The sequence below is a fragment of the Struthio camelus genome, chromosome 13 (genome assembly GCF_040807025.1).
Source record: "Struthio camelus isolate bStrCam1 chromosome 13, bStrCam1.hap1, whole genome shotgun sequence".
In the NCBI taxonomy this organism is placed as follows: Eukaryota; Metazoa; Chordata; class Aves; order Struthioniformes; family Struthionidae; genus Struthio; species Struthio camelus.
Genome location: NC_090954.1, coordinates 7,382,761 through 7,399,622, shown reverse-complemented (window position 1 = coordinate 7,399,622; position 16,862 = coordinate 7,382,761). Strand labels below are relative to the sequence as shown.

Below are 16,862 nucleotides of genomic sequence, written 5' to 3'. Positions count from 1 at the left end.
CCCGGGGGCTGGGGCAAAGCCAGCAGCAGTAGGTGGGCACCAGGGAAGGCGTCTGCTTTTCATCATTGTCAAAATGTGGGCTGCAGCTGTCGGGCCGGCCGGCCGGCAGCACATGATCCCGGCAGCATGGGGCTAAAATTAGAGGGCAGCGGGTGGGCAGAGGCCATTCCTCAGCGCCGCGCCGCGCTCATTAGCCAACAGCACCTGGGGGCGGCAGGCCGGGGCCGGGGTCCCACCAGGCACCCTGCAGGCTCGGGCCGGAGCCCTCTGCCCGGCCCTGGGCGCTGGCCCCCCCCTTGAGGCGCCCTACAGGCTTGGTGTGACGTCAAGAGACGGGACATGCCCGTGGAGGAGAGGAGCCACGGCAAGACGGGCCAGCGCCGGCGAGGCGGCCTGTGAGCGCTGGGGGCTGCAGAGAGAGGTCGCAACAGCGAGGGCTGGCGAGAGGAAGAGCCCGTTGCCTCGCCCGGGGTGTCCTGCCGCCGCGCTGCCCGGCATCATGCTGCTAATCCTCGGCCTGCTGGTCCTGGTGCCCTGCCTGGCTCTCCTAACCTCCTTCCTTCTCTCTCCAGGAGGGAAAAGCGGTGGCAACAAGAAGAATGACGGCGTGAAGGTAAGTCCCCTCCTTGCCGCCCTCTCCTGCCTCCCAGGCCGCTCCCGCGGCCGCCGGCTTGCCACGCGGCGGGGGCGGCGGATGGGGGCCCCCCTCTCCGCAGCGACAACCCACGCGTTGAAAAGAAGTTGTTGGCCCGCTTCTGGGAGCGCGTCCCGGGGCTGCCGCCCGGCTCGGCGTGCCTGCCTCCCCGGCCCCCGCGGAGAGCGGCGGAGAGGTGGCTTTGCAGCGCGGTGAATGGAGGGACTGGGCTGCCGCTTCAAACGGGGAGAGGAGGGCCATGCTGGGAGAATTTGCTTAATTGCCTGAAAAATATACTTGTCCCATTGCTGTCGCTGGTAGAGCGGGGAGGAGGGGAGAGGCTGAATCAAGAGAGGGAGGGGAGAGGGCAGGAGGCAGCTTTGCACTCGAGCTCAGGAGCTGCTCAGGGTTCAGGCTGGCAGCGGCCGTTCGGGGAGCAGGGTTGCCACATCTGCCCCTCACCGGAGTCTTGCACCCCGAGGGAAGCCTGGCTGGAAGAGCTGGGGGCTGCCGGCTTGTGCATCGCAGCTTGGTCCCGAGCTGGAGCTGGGCTCTGTCTGCAGAGCTCTGAGCCTGCCTGCTGCCCTCCAGGTCCTCCAACTGTGGTAGCACTTGGGTGCATTTAACTCTCTCAGCACCACTCCCAGCCCGGAGCACTCAGTTTAGAGCCAAAAAGTATATGCCTGCTTGGCAGAACACCAAAAACAACCCGGTGTTTGGAGGTCCTTGTTTCTTAGGCTGCAGAAAGTGCTGCAGATTCACCTACCCCTCTGCTCGTGGGCCACCGCTCTTCAGGACAAGGTGGGCTCCCGGAGGCAGGCAATTGCAAAAACCTGCCTGCCCAACAGCTTGTTCTGATGATAGAGATCTGGTTATCAGCAAGCTCTGTCTGTCTTCTCCAGAAGGGAACTGCCTATGTAAAGGTCTTTCTCTCTCGCTCCTTGCCTGTTTCCCAGGCCTCATGAATACCAGTGCTTGCTCAGCTGTTGAGAAGTTGTGTGGTTACATCCTCCCACTCTAGGGCAGGGATGCAAGGTGTGAGCTTTCGAGGTGTGCTTGCAGTAAGGCCTCTCTCCTTTCTGTGGCCTTTTGTAGGGACCAAGCTGTTGAGTTGTGACAGGCACCAGGTTCTGGAAGAGCAGAGCCCTCAGCTGGCTTCTCCCTTCTTTGGTCCAATGTTCGGTGGAGCCAGAGGTCTGGCAATGAATTATTTGTCTCCCACTCCTTCCAGACCCAGTGGCTGGGAGAGGCCAAGCCTGCAAGGTTTAAGACCGTACGTAACCCTTCAAACCTGGGCTCGGCTCCACAGGAAAACATTCTGGCCACCCAGCACTGTTCTGTGACCTGAAGTTGGTGGTCTGCATTGCTATGAGAGAACGTTGCTTTGGGACATCATGACAGGATATCATGCGGTTTCTAGGATGGGATTGTTAGTTTTGAAAAGTGCTGGCCCAGAGGGGCTGGCCCTATGGGAGTCACAGCAACCCACCCCTCAGTCACTGCTGGTCTGTCCTCTACTCCTGTGAGGTCCTAGCAGCTTCTGGGAGTCGCCTGAGAAGTGACCACGTAGAGGTGACTGAGTGCGAATTGCTGGAGTGTTGGTGAGAGCAATCAGGAGATGCTTTATTAAGCTGTGAAAGACAGATTGTCGAATGGGAAGGCTTTATCAGGTGTGGTCCTGAATCTAATTTTCCAGTAGAAAGGGGTAGCCTTGAATTTCACTTCTAGCATGGCAGGGGTGGGTGTGGTGTTAGAAGACCGTTTACCAGCCCAACTTGCTAATGGTGTTCTCTCTTGGCCTTGGCAGTAGCTTTGAGGGTGAGCGTTATCCTGGGCATGTGCTGCAGGTAGCAAAATGGCATTACCCAAATCAGCTAAGGAATATCCAGGAGGAGGAAGACAGCAAAGGTAGAGGAAAGCTTACTCCCAACAGGTTGCTTACCTTCTGCATTAGCATTCCCACATATCATTGTCCTGCTCAGTCTGGAGGGATTTGCAGTGTAACTACCTCATGGGGGCATAGAAAGTGTGACAGGGAGACTGACTTTTCTGGAGGAAGCTTTTATGACCCAACGTGAGCAGCTGGCAGAAGTCAAGTTGTATTCGTTCCTCTTCATCTTTCTGGAAAAGCAAGGCAGGGGCCTGAAAACCCCCTGTGACCCAAGGGTGGTTGACTGAGTGCACGTTGCTCTTGCACCTCACCGCAGAGGATGGGAAGGTGGGGAGGGGAAGGTCCTGCTTGTTCAGTGAGCTGTGCCACAAGTCAGGCTGCACTGTGCGGTTGTCGGAAGGTTTGTGTCCCTGCTTGGAGAAACGTGCCTGACTGACTTTCCCATGAGAGCAGGCAAGTAACAGGCAGCCACGTCTGGAGCTCCTGCCCAAAGCCACGTAGGTGTACAGCAGGTGCTGCCCCTCCAGCCTGCCGGCACAACCCTCCAACACCAGGACTCTGCTAGTCCAGGCTGAGAGGCCGCAAAGTTCACCCTCCCGAGGAGCTTCCTCCCCTACCAAAAGCATTCAGAAGACCAAAAACTCCCCATGAACCCTGTGCTGGGGCAGGGGGACTCCTTCTAGGAGGTCTTTGGGTCCCAGAAGCTATGATACCTTCACTGCCCTTTGTAGTGTCACATCTTGTCACGTTGTGAACTAATGAAATCACTGCCCCATGTCACATCCTGTCCCGTCCTAAATTAATGAGCTCACTGCCCCATGTTGCATCCTGTTACTGTATGTCCAAACTTAATGCGGTCACTGCTTTGTGTTGCATTCTGTTGCGTCTGAAATTTCTGCAGTTTACTGCCCCGTGTCGTGTCCTTGGTTAGCAGAAGCTGTGAGCGCTTCCTGCAGCTTTTTTCCTCAGATAGTGCGACTCTGGCTGCTCCATTTCCCATGAGGTTCCTTCTGAAATACCACAGCTCATTGTGCCCTTTAGGACATCTGTTATGTTTCAGAGAAGGAGGGGCCGGGATTAACGTAGGACCCAGTGAGGGAGGGGAGAGCTCCACCAACAGAGGATGGAACTCAGCGAGGGTGCTGGTGGGAGCCATGTAGGTTGTGGAAGGAGGAATGAGTGGGAATGAACATTAGCAGTTTTTACTAATCCCAACACCCTGATGGATTGCTGCATGGGCGTTTCCAAGAGATTCTCACACTGTGTGCTCCTTCTCCCTCTGCTGGGTGGGCAGAGCTGCTGCCTTATTCAATGTGCTGGTAAAATACTTATTTGGCACTGCGGCTTTTAATTCCTGCACACTGGCATTTCCTGTTGCTTCCTGTGACTCCTGCCCTGGGAGCTGGAAGTGGAGAAAAGGCATGAGGCTTATGTGCACGCCCCTTCAGCTCTCATCCAGATAGGAGGTGGAGAGGGAGAGCAGAGCACAGAAAGGAAGGATGGTTCAGAGTAGTTTGGGGTTGCAAGCAGAAACTTGACTATGGACTCATCTAATTAAAAGACCTTAAAGCCTAGTGGTGGTAGTCAAGGATGGAGATAAAAATGTGCATGTGTAAGGTCTCCTCTTCTGAGGAGCCCCGTCCTAGTATAAAGGACTGGGATTGTACTCAGGACAACTTCCTGCACGATGTGTCTGCTTTTCAGGGTAGAGCAGCAACAGCCATGCTAACTTTAAACCAGCTGGCTTAGTACTGGAGACAAATCTAGCTCCAAAACTATAGAGCTAATTGAGTGCTTGAGGTGGTAGAGTTGGCTTAGCGTTTTAGCATCCCACTCCTGAGACCTAGGTTCTGTTCCTGTGACCTTGGCTGCACAGTTGCAAAGTCACCAAAGTGATCACCTACCTCTAGGAGACTCCCTTTTGGACTAGCCGGGGCCTTGGGATGAGCAATAACAGAGATTTGTGGTAGGTCAGGAGAGAAAGGTGCTAGGAGAAACACGGGGAGGTGCTTGTGTAGCACCAGCAGCACTGCAGCCAGCAGCACGTCCCTACAGGAGCATCAAATTGGCCCACTGCACCTTTTGCTTGCCCCTACACAAGGACCATGAAGGGTGGCTCAGGAGCTGCTCCCTTTCATGTGCTGCTCTTTGCCTTTCTCACTCTGTGTCTCTTCCTGTTCCATCTCTTCTCCTTGTTTTTCCAGAAAAGAAAGTCCAGTTCCAGCGTTCAGTTAATGGTGAGTGTCCTTCGTCTTCCTCAATGCTGATATTGCTGGGCTTCTCAACATGTTCCAGCCTTCCCCCATTTTTGGAAGTTACCTTGGGGTAGGGAAGAAGGGACACTGGGGTTGGAGGGACATTCTCAAAGCCGTATCACCCACAAACCCCATTAACAGGGTTGGTGCAGGCACTTGCTGGCCGCCAGCTGGTGGGAAGCCAGCCTTGGTTCTTGCTGATGGGTTCTCATGCCGTTTCTCCCAGTTCTCCTGACTCAGGTCTGCAGGCTGCATCGGTCCAAGGAGCCTTGGAGAAACACCTTCCATGCCTCTGCGGGGACTGTATGGTCATGGGACACCTTGCCAACCTACATCGGGGTATTATGGGTAATACATAAGCAAGGCTCTGCTGGGAAGAGCTAGCAGAGCCATTGCTCTAGCTCCGCTAGCAGAGTCGCCTTGATGGGGCTCCTGGAGAGAGACAGGGGGTCAGTACCCCCTCCCCAAAATCTGTGTAGTGCTCAGCTGTTTATTGAAAGAGCTGTGTCTCAGCCTTCGGTGGTCCATGTGGGTCTCGGAAGCACTCTGTTTTATTGTACATTTCTCTCCCTACTCTATGGTCAGTGTGGTCTCTCTCGCTCCTGCACTCCTGCTCCCTCACTTCTTCTTTCTCATCCCAGTTCCTCCTTGCTGTTAATTTGTACATTTCTCTTTATTGTACGGTCAACATGGTGTCTTCCACCCCTGCACAGCCCCTCTCCCTGCCCCTCTTGCTATGCTCGTAGGAACCTGCCAAACCACCCCCTGGACCTGCCCCGTGTCTGTCCCTGTGGGTGTTGGTAGGAAAGGCACCACTGTTCCTACAAGACCCTCCACAGCCCAGCTCTTGTGCCCTTGGCTACAAGGTGTGGAAGTCAGGGAGGGCTCTGCCATCACTACGTGAGAGCTGTGGTTGAGGACGGGTTTGACCTGCCGGTGTTTTCCTTGGTTTCTGTCCGTTTGCACAGTTGAGCACTGTGAGGTCGAACTCGGGGGGCTGTCAAACACACAAGCTCCTTCTTGCGTAGGGAGAAGACTGGTCTCACCTTTCCCGTTTCCTTTTTGTTCTTTGCCCAGGAATCGTCGGAGAGCACTAACACCACTATTGAAGATGAAGACACCAAAGGTACTGGCAGGGGCACCCAGGGAGGGAGGCAGGCTATTTCAGAGGGGAACACTTGTGCGTTAGTCCAGCCACCCCCAAAACAGATGCTGCCTACGCCAAAACCTACGGCAGGCAAGATCCCTCTGGGCCATTCAGAAGTTACTTTCGTTCGACATGAATGAAATGCTAGCGTGGACTGAGGCCAATGCAGGTGGTTGCACTGCTGATATGTCGACATGAGTAGTTGTGCTGTAGCACTGCTGGAGAGGAGGAGAGGGGCACTCAAAAAAATGGAAGAGTTCCCTGCAAGCAGTCATGAAAATGACTGGCTCAGAAAGGAGGCTATTCACACCCTACTGTCAAGCTGGCGCTGCTAATGCAGCATCTAGACTGCTTGGGAAGTTTGTGGTGGCCCTCATCATACCATGTAGGCTGAAGGTACAGTCAGACTCCAGGAGCAGCTTCAGCCTGTTTGACTGAGGTGCCCGCGGGTTCGCTGTGGAGGAGGCACGTTGCTGGCTACCGCTTTGAACCCTCCTGGGATCAGCTGAGTCTTTGCATGGGCTGCAGTCTGTCTGCCCATGCTGCCCCATCCTCCTGCCCGCTTTGTCCACTTGCTGCCTTTTCCTGTGTTCATTCCCTCTCTCCTTCTTGCATGTCAGAGCCGGCTTTCTAAGAATAACTCAGGGAATAATTTATTGGTGCTAATTTGTCAAGTCTCTCGATGAAGTGAACTCAGCACAAAGCAAGATGGACTTTGGCCTGACATTAGAGTTAATTGAACATTTGTTCTCCCAGGGCATGGCTCCCATGAGAGAGGTCATGGAGGCAGGAGGTGCTCTGCCCTGCATCCAGAAAAGGACTGGGGCTCCATATTCTCTTATGAATGACTCTCTCGTGATGTGTGCTCTCTTCACCTCCTATTTTATTAGCCGTGGCAAAAAAAATTAACTCAGGCATTCCACTGATTTGCATTTGAAACAGAGCCTCGTTAATAAGCCCGGAGCTGTCTCTCATAGCTCCTCCTGACATCCCAGGGAGCTAAACCCACTCGTGCAGCATGGCCCCTGTCCAGCTCTGGTTGGGAAAGCAGTGGGAGGCACAGGGGACGAGCTGCATGGTGGTATGCCCTTTGCTGGCTTTCCCCTTGTATTTGCTTGGTGGGAAGGTTTGTGGAGACTGGGCTTCCTGGGTTGCTTGGCCAGTTGAGCCACCTTTTCTCCCCAGCTGAGACCATAATCTCCTGTCTTAGACAGAAATGAGAGCATCCTTTGAACCAGCCCTGCCCTAGTTTGGCCCTGCTGTGAGTTTGTAGCCCAATACGGAGCTGGGATAGAAAGTCCTGGCTTGGTGCAGATGTGAAGCTGAAACCAAGACGTGTCACTTCTTTGGGCCAAGGGCAGCTCACCAGTTGGTGATTAAGCCTCTTGCTCTTTAGGAAATGAGAAAAATACAGGGGTTTTTTGTTTGTTTTTTTTTGTTTTTTTTTTACTTTTTGCCTGACTTTGGAGTATTTCCTCACTTAGGGTCTTTTTTTTTTTCCCCCCACCTGGGGCCCTTTCCCATATCTGTCTCAAGTCCCTTTCCTGCTCTTCCCCCAGATGTCTTACAATTTCCCTTGATGTCCTGATGGTCTGTTTCTAGTGAGAAAACGATATCTCACAGATATTGCAATGTTAATTCTTTTGGTTTGTGTTCTACTTTTTTTTTTTTTTTAACTAACAGTACGGAAGCAAGAAATCATTAAAGTAACTGAGCAGCTGATTGAAGCAATAAGCAATGGCGACTTTGAGTCCTACACGTGAGTGTGCCTAATGTGGTTTTGAGCCAGTGTGGGGGCCAGCTGGTCAATAGCTCAGCCTACTGGAGCAGGTGCTAGAGGGAATCATGCTCTCCCTGTAAAAACACAGCCTGTTAGGTTTTACTGCTGCCAAGTGCAGAAAGAGCAGGTTGACGTGGAGGTGGGGCACAGAGAAGATCCAAGAGAGTCTGGGGAAATGTGTTTGCAAAGCTGATGTTTCTCTCACACTGACCGACCATGTCTCTCTAGTCTCATAACCATGGATGAGCCCACTTTCTGATTTGCAAAAAGATGAATAACTGTAGACATGATTTATGACAGAGGAAGGAGCATTACGTCCGCGGTATTCATTATATCCAGATTGCCTTAGGGTACTTGGAAAGATAACTGCTTTCCACGTGCTGAGCTGATGTTCCTTGGAGTATGCTCCTGTACCCAAGGCCTATTTAATTAGCTATTTGAGTGAGCACAGGTCTTGATTCCTGCCTTGGAGAACAGCAGCAGGGATATTTCAATACAGAGCAGAGTGAGTTAGATTTTTTTCCTGCTGTTTTTCTTTTATCTCTTGCAAAGAAGACAGTACCTTGGGAAGGTTTAATTGGACATGGTGACTGATGGAAAATTCACCCTGTCTCATTTGAGGAATCCAGCTGAGGTCCTTGGGCTAGAGGCTGTAGAGGCTTCCTGTAGAGCACAAGGACAGAGGTCCTCTGAGAGCATTTATAGCATCAGACTTCTGCTCTGAATTGCTTTCTGGAGAGGCCCATCTCGGCAGACTGCAGAGGGCCTAGCAAAGCAGCATCGACCTTTTCCCTGTGACATCTCAGTGCTCCAAGTCCCCTGCCCCAAATCCTGCAGCTTAGTTTAGCAAGCACAGCTGTTCAGGGAAATACTTCTGTGTCGAGGTGCCTTGATTTTGGACTGAGGGGAAGCCCTCTCAAGCCCAAGCAGTTTGGGTTTTGGAGAGCGTTATTCATGCATGCTCTCACGATGGAACCAGTGAAATGAACTCTCCTTTTTCTCTCCTCTTCCCTCCCCTTCTGGCCTCCCCAGGAAGATGTGCGACCCTGGAATGACTGCCTTTGAGCCTGAGGCTCTGGGGAACCTAGTGGAAGGCTTGGATTTCCATCGATTCTACTTTGAAAACCGTAAGCAGCCTCCTTCCCTCCCAAGGGACCGTTTTCACCTCCTATAGCCTGTTCTGTGTTTTGACATCCATCAGCTTGCTGGACAGAAGAGGGTAAGGGTGGTTTTGGGAGCGTTTCTGAATCTGAAAGATCCCAGAAGAAGGTGAATCAAGGCTGTTAGGTCAGCTGAGGATGGGTTGGATTGCAGAGAAACTGTTTGGTTAGCTGTTTTCTGTGTGAAGTGTTGTGCATCCTAAGCCCTGTCAATGCAGCATTTACCCGAACCCTCCAAGCAGAGAGCCTAACCTGAAGGAACTCCTCTTCCACATTGCTGCTGCCTTCTACAACCGGTAGAAGGAAAACAGAACTCCTTCCCTGTCTAAGGCCACCTATACTTGTCCCCTTGCCAGTGTGGTCCCGGAATAGCAAGCCTGTGCACACAACGATCCTGAACCCCCACATCCACCTGATGGGAGACGAGTCTGCCTGCATTGCCTACATCCGCATCACACAGTACGTTGACGCGGGAGGGATTCCCCGCACCGCCCAGTCAGAGGAGACTCGCATCTGGCACCGCCGGGATGGCAAATGGCAAATCGTCCACTTCCACAGATCTGGCGCACCCTCTGTCCTACCGCAGTAAGCCCTGTGAGAAACCAGCACTGGGGGCTTGGTGGGGCCAGGAGCCATGCTCCACGGGGTGAGGGAGAGGATGGCGCGGGCGCTTTGCGGCAGCAAGGATGCAAAAGGGGTGGGGTCCTCCCCTGATCTCTGTGGTGAAAGGGAAACAGCGATTGCCATGGGAGGGTGGTGGCCAGAGGGAGTGGGGAGAGGATGGCCCATCAAAGGGACAGCAAAAATGAAAAATTTCTGTGCCCAATTTGTGTTTTCCAGCTGAAGTGCGGGCCTGCCTATATCAGGTTTGTCACTGAGTCACTACCAAGGGGAGATCCCCTCCAACTCTTCACCTGTGGGACTTTGGCTGTTGGCTCTGCTGCTTGGTTCCTGCTGGAATTCCTCTCGCTTCTCTCAACGAACACGCAATGGCCCCGCTGACATGACACACATTGAATCGACATCCCCATCCCATCCTTCACAGGCAACCCCACTGGGGCCTTCATGCTGGGCCCCCTTTCTCTGCATGAAAGAAGAGAAGAGAAACTGTAAACAAAAAAAACCCCAACCATTTGGCCAGCAAGAAGAATCATGCCTGGGGTAAAGGCCTCCACCCACCACTGCATGGCTCCTGAACATCCTCACAACTCAGCACGTCTCATGAAATGGGACAGGACTTGCCATCTATCTCCCTCACCTCCTTTGAGAGCCTCAGAGGCCCCCCAAGGAAGAAAAGCGCATGGAGGCGGTTTTGAGCCACTCCATGCTGGTCGGGGCTTGGGTGACCTTCTCTTGGCATCAGTGGATTTTTGTCTCGCTGTTACCACAGTCCCATACCTGATGCCATGGCTCCCACCTGCTCCAGTCTTGGACTCTCCCCAATCCGAGTTCTCACTTCTTGGCAGCCTCAACTGAGGAATCTCAATTTAAACCATGTGCAAATTTCAGCTTCCAGGCACCTCTGAGTGAGGAGGGCTTTATTTGGATGGGTGAGTAAAGGCTATCTTTTATTTTTCCTTCCCAGGAGTGTAAGGCTGGCTCCTTCCCAGGAGCATGAGCAGGTTTGTGCCCTAGTGCTGGGGAGCTGTCATGCAGATAGACAGCATGCTGTCTGAGCAGGGATGCTTTCCCTCCTTCCTCCCTTCTTCCTCAAGAGCAGGGCCTGGAGAAGCTGGGAAGAAGAGAGGAAGAGTATGCAACAGCTTCCCAGTGCTGCATCGGCCCAGCAAAGGAACCAGTGGCTGCGGGAAAGGAGAGCTCAGCTCTCCGAGAGGTAGCCAGGCGTCGCCACAAGAACAGGCTTGGCGTGGTAGCAGGCTCTCCTCCGCATACACCGCTCCCTGCACCCTTCTCCCCACCTAGCATCCTTTACCTGCAGCTGACTTGGCTCCCAGCTCTCACCCTCACTGAACGCCAGCCTCTGCCCCTCGCATGCAGCACCTGGACCTTCTCCCAGTGCCCCAAACCCAAGCACCACGGCCTTCACCATAGTGTTGTAAATGCTGGTGCTAAGGCAGCCGAGCTGGCCACCCATTTGAGATACAAAACGTCATTGCCCACGCAACACCTTCCAGCAAAGATGAGGAATGCAAGCTTTAGTAATAAAACTCTGCAGAATCTGATCATGCTTCGAAGAAACAAACAAGCCTTTAGCTATCTCTTCTACTTTGAGCGCATGCCTTTTTATAGGAAAAAGAAAACAACCTACTGTGTATTTCGTAACTTGATTTTGAGTATTTGCTGACATGGATCTTTATGTAATAACTAGAAACATTCAACTGTTTGGGGCAGGGGGGTGGGCAGTTTTGGGGGGGTTGCTGTTTTTCGTTTCGTTTGCCTTTGGAGTGGGGTTGTAACGAAGTGCCGTTCCTAATGGGGCCCCACGGCTGAGCGGGGGAGCCACGTCGAGCTGAGTCTCCCACCCTGTGCCCTGTGCGTGGCCGTGGCTGCAGCAAGGCCACCGCATCTTGTCCCGGTCGCCCTGGCTGGGCAAAGGTGGCAGCCTCCCGGGCACGGCCTTGTCCCCAGGGGTCCTTCCCAGGCCCACATGGATTTTCCTGAGTGGCAAACCCAGGCAGCGGTTCTTCAGGAGCCACCAGCATGTGGTTTTCAGGATAGAAGACAGGGCTGGAATGGGGAATTATCACCTCTTTGCCTTCAGGTAGAGGTCCAAGAGGCGTGAGGGTGGTTATTTTTCTGGTAATCCTTCCGTTTCTTGTACTCTTTTTTTCCAACTGGAATTTCTTTGCTTGTTGATGTGAGACTACTGCAGTGCACTGCTGCCACTGGGGGACTTTCTAACTGCACTCTCTTCATCTGCATGGCGTTTAACTTTCTAGATGGTGCGTGTGTTGAAAAACAAAGAAATGAACAAAAAAACACTTGTTTTGGACATAAAGGAAAAAAAGGAAATTTTTCTCCATGTAAATTCTGACCGTGTGTTTTGCCTTTTCTGTGGTTTTGAATGCTTTGCTCTGTCTAGGCAGGGACAGCTGCCTCACAAAACACAGCCGCATTCTTGCAGACTGCAAAAATATTTTCCTGCTGGATTGAAGGGAAGAAATCCAAACTGTCGGGGGCATTAACAGGCTCAGAGTTGTTCAGCGTGTCCCACTGTGCTGAGGACAGGGGTGATCATTGCTGGGGATGTATGTAGCAGATGCCCCTTTGGGGGAAAATTGCACAGGTTCTCCATGGGCAGAAATGAGTGTCCCCGAGACCTTGGCAGACCTGTGCTCATTGACAGTGAAGCTACACTGGCTTGCAAGGGTTGGCCCCAAAGCTTTCCTTAAGCAGGGAAAGCCATGCAGGGAGAGGATTAGCTTTTAAGGTAGTTTGGGTGTTTTTATGAATCTCTTTCTTCCTGTAGTCACAGTCATAGTGCTGAAATGTTTTCATTTTTCTTAAAGGAAGGATTCAGCTCTTATATAGTTCACTCTCCTCCTTTCCCAAGTTGTCTGTGAAGCCAGCCATGGCAATTGTCTCTTTCACTTTTTGATGCCCAGGCTGTCCAGGTATCAGAAATATTTTGGGTGATCAGTGGGGAGACAGAGGAGGAAGGAGGTGACTGCGCCACTGTAGCCAGTACTCTTTCTTCGTGCTCAGGGCATGCTTTGAGTTGGGCTGCAGGGCAGATCTGTTTCAGAGCTGCTGATAGCTGTGTGCTCAGATGGGCCGTGAGGGTGAAGCTGCTTCAACAACTACAGCTGGAGAGAGGTTGGCCTGAGAAGTGACAGGGGTGACAGGGATCATGGATGAAATTCTGGGGCAGATCTAGTCTCCTTTCCCTGAGAGCCCTCTTCAGGCAATCACTGCTAGGGGAACATCTTGATTTCCAAAGTGGCTTTGAGCTTCTTGGAAACCACCTTCTTGGAGGTGATATCTCCTCCTTGAGGCTTCCCTATGGTCATCTCTCCAGGGACAGGTTCCTCTGGAGGCAGCTGGATGTCCTTGCAATACCCAAGATGTTCCAGATCAGTTCAAAGGGAAGCAGTCTGAGGTTTCAACTCTTTTAGTCTTCCAGTCAAGGTGAAGCCTGACCAAGGAAGACCTGACTTCCCACCACCTGCCCATGCTGGCAGTATTAAGCACCTGCACTTTAGGGGTCTGTTCTGCCTGGTTTCTCTCCCTACCTCGCCCTGGTTCTCCAGAGCAGGTTTCCATATCCCCAGAGCATCTCCGAGCAAGCACTGAATAAACCACCATCCTTTCCTTTAGTAGCTGTGGTGAACAGCTTCTCTCTGTCTTCCTCTGTGCTCCCCGATTTCTTCTAAACTTGCAGGAAAACTTAAAAAAAAAAAAAAAAACCCAGCCATCACAGCCCTTCTTTGGCTGGCAGAGGCAAAGAACGCTGTGGTTGCATCCATACTCGTAAGCTAGGCAGTGTCTACTGCCATTGCCCCAACAATCTCAGCAAGGCTCTGGAGATGACAAGGTCCAGGGGTTGTTCCCAATAAGCAATATGGACGAGGCCACCTTGTTGGGAGGGAGTTTCTACCATGGACCTCCTGTCCCTATCGGCCTCAAGGCCAGAGATTATGCTGTGGCACTTTTAATTTCCTAGTAGAGACGTAGCCTGACTCTCACCTGGTTGCCTGGCCAACCAGGTCAAAAAAAACCTCAGACGTCCTCCAAATTAATCTTTTCTTCCATTTCTTGCAGACCACAAGAAAGAGCTGAGTCCCAGCACTTGCTGCAGTGGTCTCAGGTTCCCAGCTCCAGACATGGGTTGGGAGTTGCCCGTTTTCCCTTCCCAGCTAGCAGGGCCCAGGTCCTGCCTGCAACATCATCATTTCTCAGGTCTTGCTGGTGCGTCCCCTCTGGAAGAAGAACAGGCTGCTCTGGGTCCTTCTCCACCTGTTGCTGGAGGAAGCGAATGCTCTGCTCCTAACTCCGGCCAGGGCAGCCCTTCTTCGCTGAAGGGAAATGCCCCATCTGCCAGGTGCCAAACTCCCACTTGACCCCAAACTTGCTTCCCCTCCCTTCATCCTCAGTGAATTTTCACCCCCAGAGAGACACAGTAGTGGGAGCCAGCAGCAGCAGAGTTGCCCATGGGCAGCCCTGCCTAGCTCTGCAGCAGCTCAGGGCAGCTTGGCTCTCCCAGCACCACCAGCACTGATGTAGAGCAGGCTGCGGCAGGATTGCAGTGGAAGACCAGCAAGCCACCTTGCTGTATTTGAGAGGGCATCCTAGCATGTGCCTGATGGAGTGCTGTGGACCAAGATGTGTTTCCCTGCAAAAGATCCAGTGACCCTCTCCTCTGATCATCCCGGGAAGTTGGTCGACCCTTCTTCTCTGCCATGGGACGCATCTCATGGCATACAGAGCTCTTTGATGTAACCACCATTAAATGGTGGGCTTATTTTGGTAGCCAGACCCTGTTCTCCATCCTTAGGGATCCCTTGGAGGTAAGTACTAGTGGAAGGGGGGGGAGGGGGCTGGGAGTCCTTCCACTAGAAGGATAGACCTCTCACCATCACCTATTTCCAAAATATCCCTGAGCAGGTCCCAGCCCATGAGTACTGGACAGGGCAAACCCACACTTCACCAGGTTGTGAGCACATCAGAGGAGAGGTGGGTGGCCCTGAGACTGGTGAGCCCCCAAGGGCCACCCTGCAGCTTCCCTCCCTTAGGCTGAAGTCCCTCCTTGCCCATGGGTCCTTCCCTGTTGCAAAGCTTCCACCCCATTGCTGACTGTGATGCCAGGGAATGGGAGAGGGGATGATGGAGTATACGGGGAGTATATGGAGTGGCTCCTTCTGTCTTTGGGTTGTTGTTCCTTTTTTCTAACCGTTGCACAATTTTAGGGCTTTTGTAACATTTTTTGGATAAGCAGGGAAAATATGTTAACAGTGGTTTAAGAAAAAAAGAGGAGATCTCGCTCTCTATATTATATATATATAAAATATATATACATACAAGAAGTCTCTATGGAAATATTTATTTAAGATGATTGCAAAAAATATATTATAATTGAGACTATACCAAGCTTTGTCACATAACAAAAATCAGACTTTGGGGAGGGGAAAGCTGCCCATCTCCTTGTGTCTGTACCTCCGTACGGTTGCAGCTGAAGCCTTTCTCTCTCTTTTGTAAGTGCACTCGAACTGTCGAGCGATGTGACCGTGTTGGATTCATTGCGAGCTTTGGTGGGGGGGAGGATTTTGTTTCTTTTTTCTTTGTTTTTAGAACCTGTGGCTGTGAACGGAATGATCACTGCTCCGATCCAACGCTATATTTGGGGAGGGCGGCGGGGGGACTGGGGGCGGGGTGGGTGCGGGAGGGAGGGAGATTGTCAGTTTTATTCTTGGTGTTCAAGTGCAATAAATAGCTACAAACTTCTGAGCATGGAAACGGGTGATTCTCCATCACTGCCGTGACTCAGGATGTCTGCCGCTGCCTTGCCTCTCCCGTCGCGACGGTCCTGTCTTTGAGAGCGCCCAGGCTCGGGTCGCGCTTCGGGCAGCAGCAGGAGGTAGCAGAGCCTCTTTCCTCCCCGAGGTAGGGGTGCTGGGGGTGCAGATGCGCCAGGTGCAGGCTCTGGTCAGGGGCACCCTGAGCTCCTCCTGGCCTGCCTTGCAATGGTGCAGCAGGCCCACGAGATGTCAGCAAAAGACCGTTCCCATGGGCGCTTGCTTCCCTTTTCCCAGGCCTGTTCAGAGCAGAAGCGCTGGGCAGAGCTGGACTTCTGCATGCCCCAGGCATATCAGGGACCTAGCCCAGGGCCACCTCTCCTCACGGAGTCCCATGGCCATCCCGCCAGCTCTGGCTATGCGGAAAAGCCTTGCTAAAACCTGGGAGAAAGCCCTGCACACTCAGGTAGAAGGAACCAAACTGGCATGTGTGACAGGGATGCGGGGAGGCCAGCATCGAAGCCTGGGCCCCGTTCCAGGTGCAGGGTACAAATGCACGAGCCAGTGCCCGGGAGCCGGGCATCCTGCCCAGCCCCGCTGCCCTTCAACCCACCCCATATCGCTCCATGCCCGGCCACACATGAACTGGGGGATATACCATTTGCAAATGCCCCCATTACCTTTTTCCCTTAGTCTTCCCTGCTTCAGCCTTGCTCCCTGCTGTATCCTCGGCCCCAGCCGCGATCTCTGCCCTGCCCTTCCCGTTGCTCTGCAGCACCTCTCCCATTTATCATAGCTACCAAGGGAGACCCCAGCAGATAGGATCCCGGGATTACAAGGGGAATTTAGGGAATGTGGCCAGGACCCCATGTGGGCAGGAAGCAAGATCAGATTCGTGTGGAGGCCAGAGCAGCCGGGCTGCAAAGCCGAGGGTGGCGCATGGGCCGGCTGCGTGCTCAGCTTGCAAAAGCAACTTGGGCCTTAAGCCACGCGAATCCAGCATTCAGCAAGTGTTTCCTAGCCTTGCCTGAGCCAAAAGCCTTGCTCAGATCAAGGCATCTCCACCTCCTTACCCCGCGATGCCTGACCTGGCCGCCTGCTACGTCACACTGGGCGGACCCTTGTGCGTGCCTCCCCGGGGCAGGCTCCCCACGGCGGCGGCTGGGCAACACCACGACCTCCTGGGGCCTCCTGCTCAGCAAATAGTGTCAAGGTTAGAGCGAGGGATTCATTGGGGCCATAAATGTTTATGACTGGCCCTCCCCAATCCCCAGCCGCTGCAGCCTGAACTTTCCATCAGCGACACTTTTATGGCCAACTTCTAATGATTAACTCAGGGGCTAGCGGCTGAAGTTGCTTTCCAGCCCAGGGGCTCTACTGGAGCCTAGGGGGCCAGGGAAGATGGGGCCGGGGCAGGGGACCTCTGGGAGACCCACCAGCCCTGCTGGCTCTGGCCACGGTGGGGTTCAGGGCTGATGGCGACGAGGACATAGAAAGCAATCGATGGTCACGTGGCGAGGAGGACAGAAGCAGACACGGATGAGAGCAGAACTGGAGCCGCGCTCAGCATCGCCAGGGCATG

General features: G+C 53.2%; 1 protein-coding gene across 4 annotated transcripts in view; it reads left to right on the top strand.

The window, feature by feature from the left end:
* Nucleotides 1-11,859, top strand: part of CAMK2A (calcium/calmodulin dependent protein kinase II alpha) — a 38,986-nt gene extending 27,127 nt beyond the window's left edge. Inside the window, exons 13-19 of one of the 4 annotated variants that reach the window (XM_068959516.1) lie at nucleotides 573-613; nucleotides 4,730-4,762; nucleotides 5,858-5,906; nucleotides 7,611-7,686; nucleotides 8,740-8,834; nucleotides 9,224-9,452; nucleotides 9,708-11,859. In XM_068959516.1, coding sequence (XP_068815617.1) covers nucleotides 573-613; nucleotides 4,730-4,762; nucleotides 5,858-5,906; nucleotides 7,611-7,686; nucleotides 8,740-8,834; nucleotides 9,224-9,452; nucleotides 9,708-9,711 — 527 coding nt within the window. In that variant the 3' untranslated portion in view covers nucleotides 9,712-11,859. Of the gene's footprint in view, nucleotides 1-572; nucleotides 614-4,729; nucleotides 4,763-5,857; nucleotides 5,907-7,610; nucleotides 7,687-8,739; nucleotides 8,835-9,223; nucleotides 9,462-9,707 lie in introns of all 4 variants that reach the window. The other 3 variants (XM_068959513.1, XM_068959514.1, XM_068959515.1) reach the window with 3 other exon arrangements.
* The last annotated feature ends 5,003 nt before the right edge of the window (nucleotides 11,860-16,862 follow it).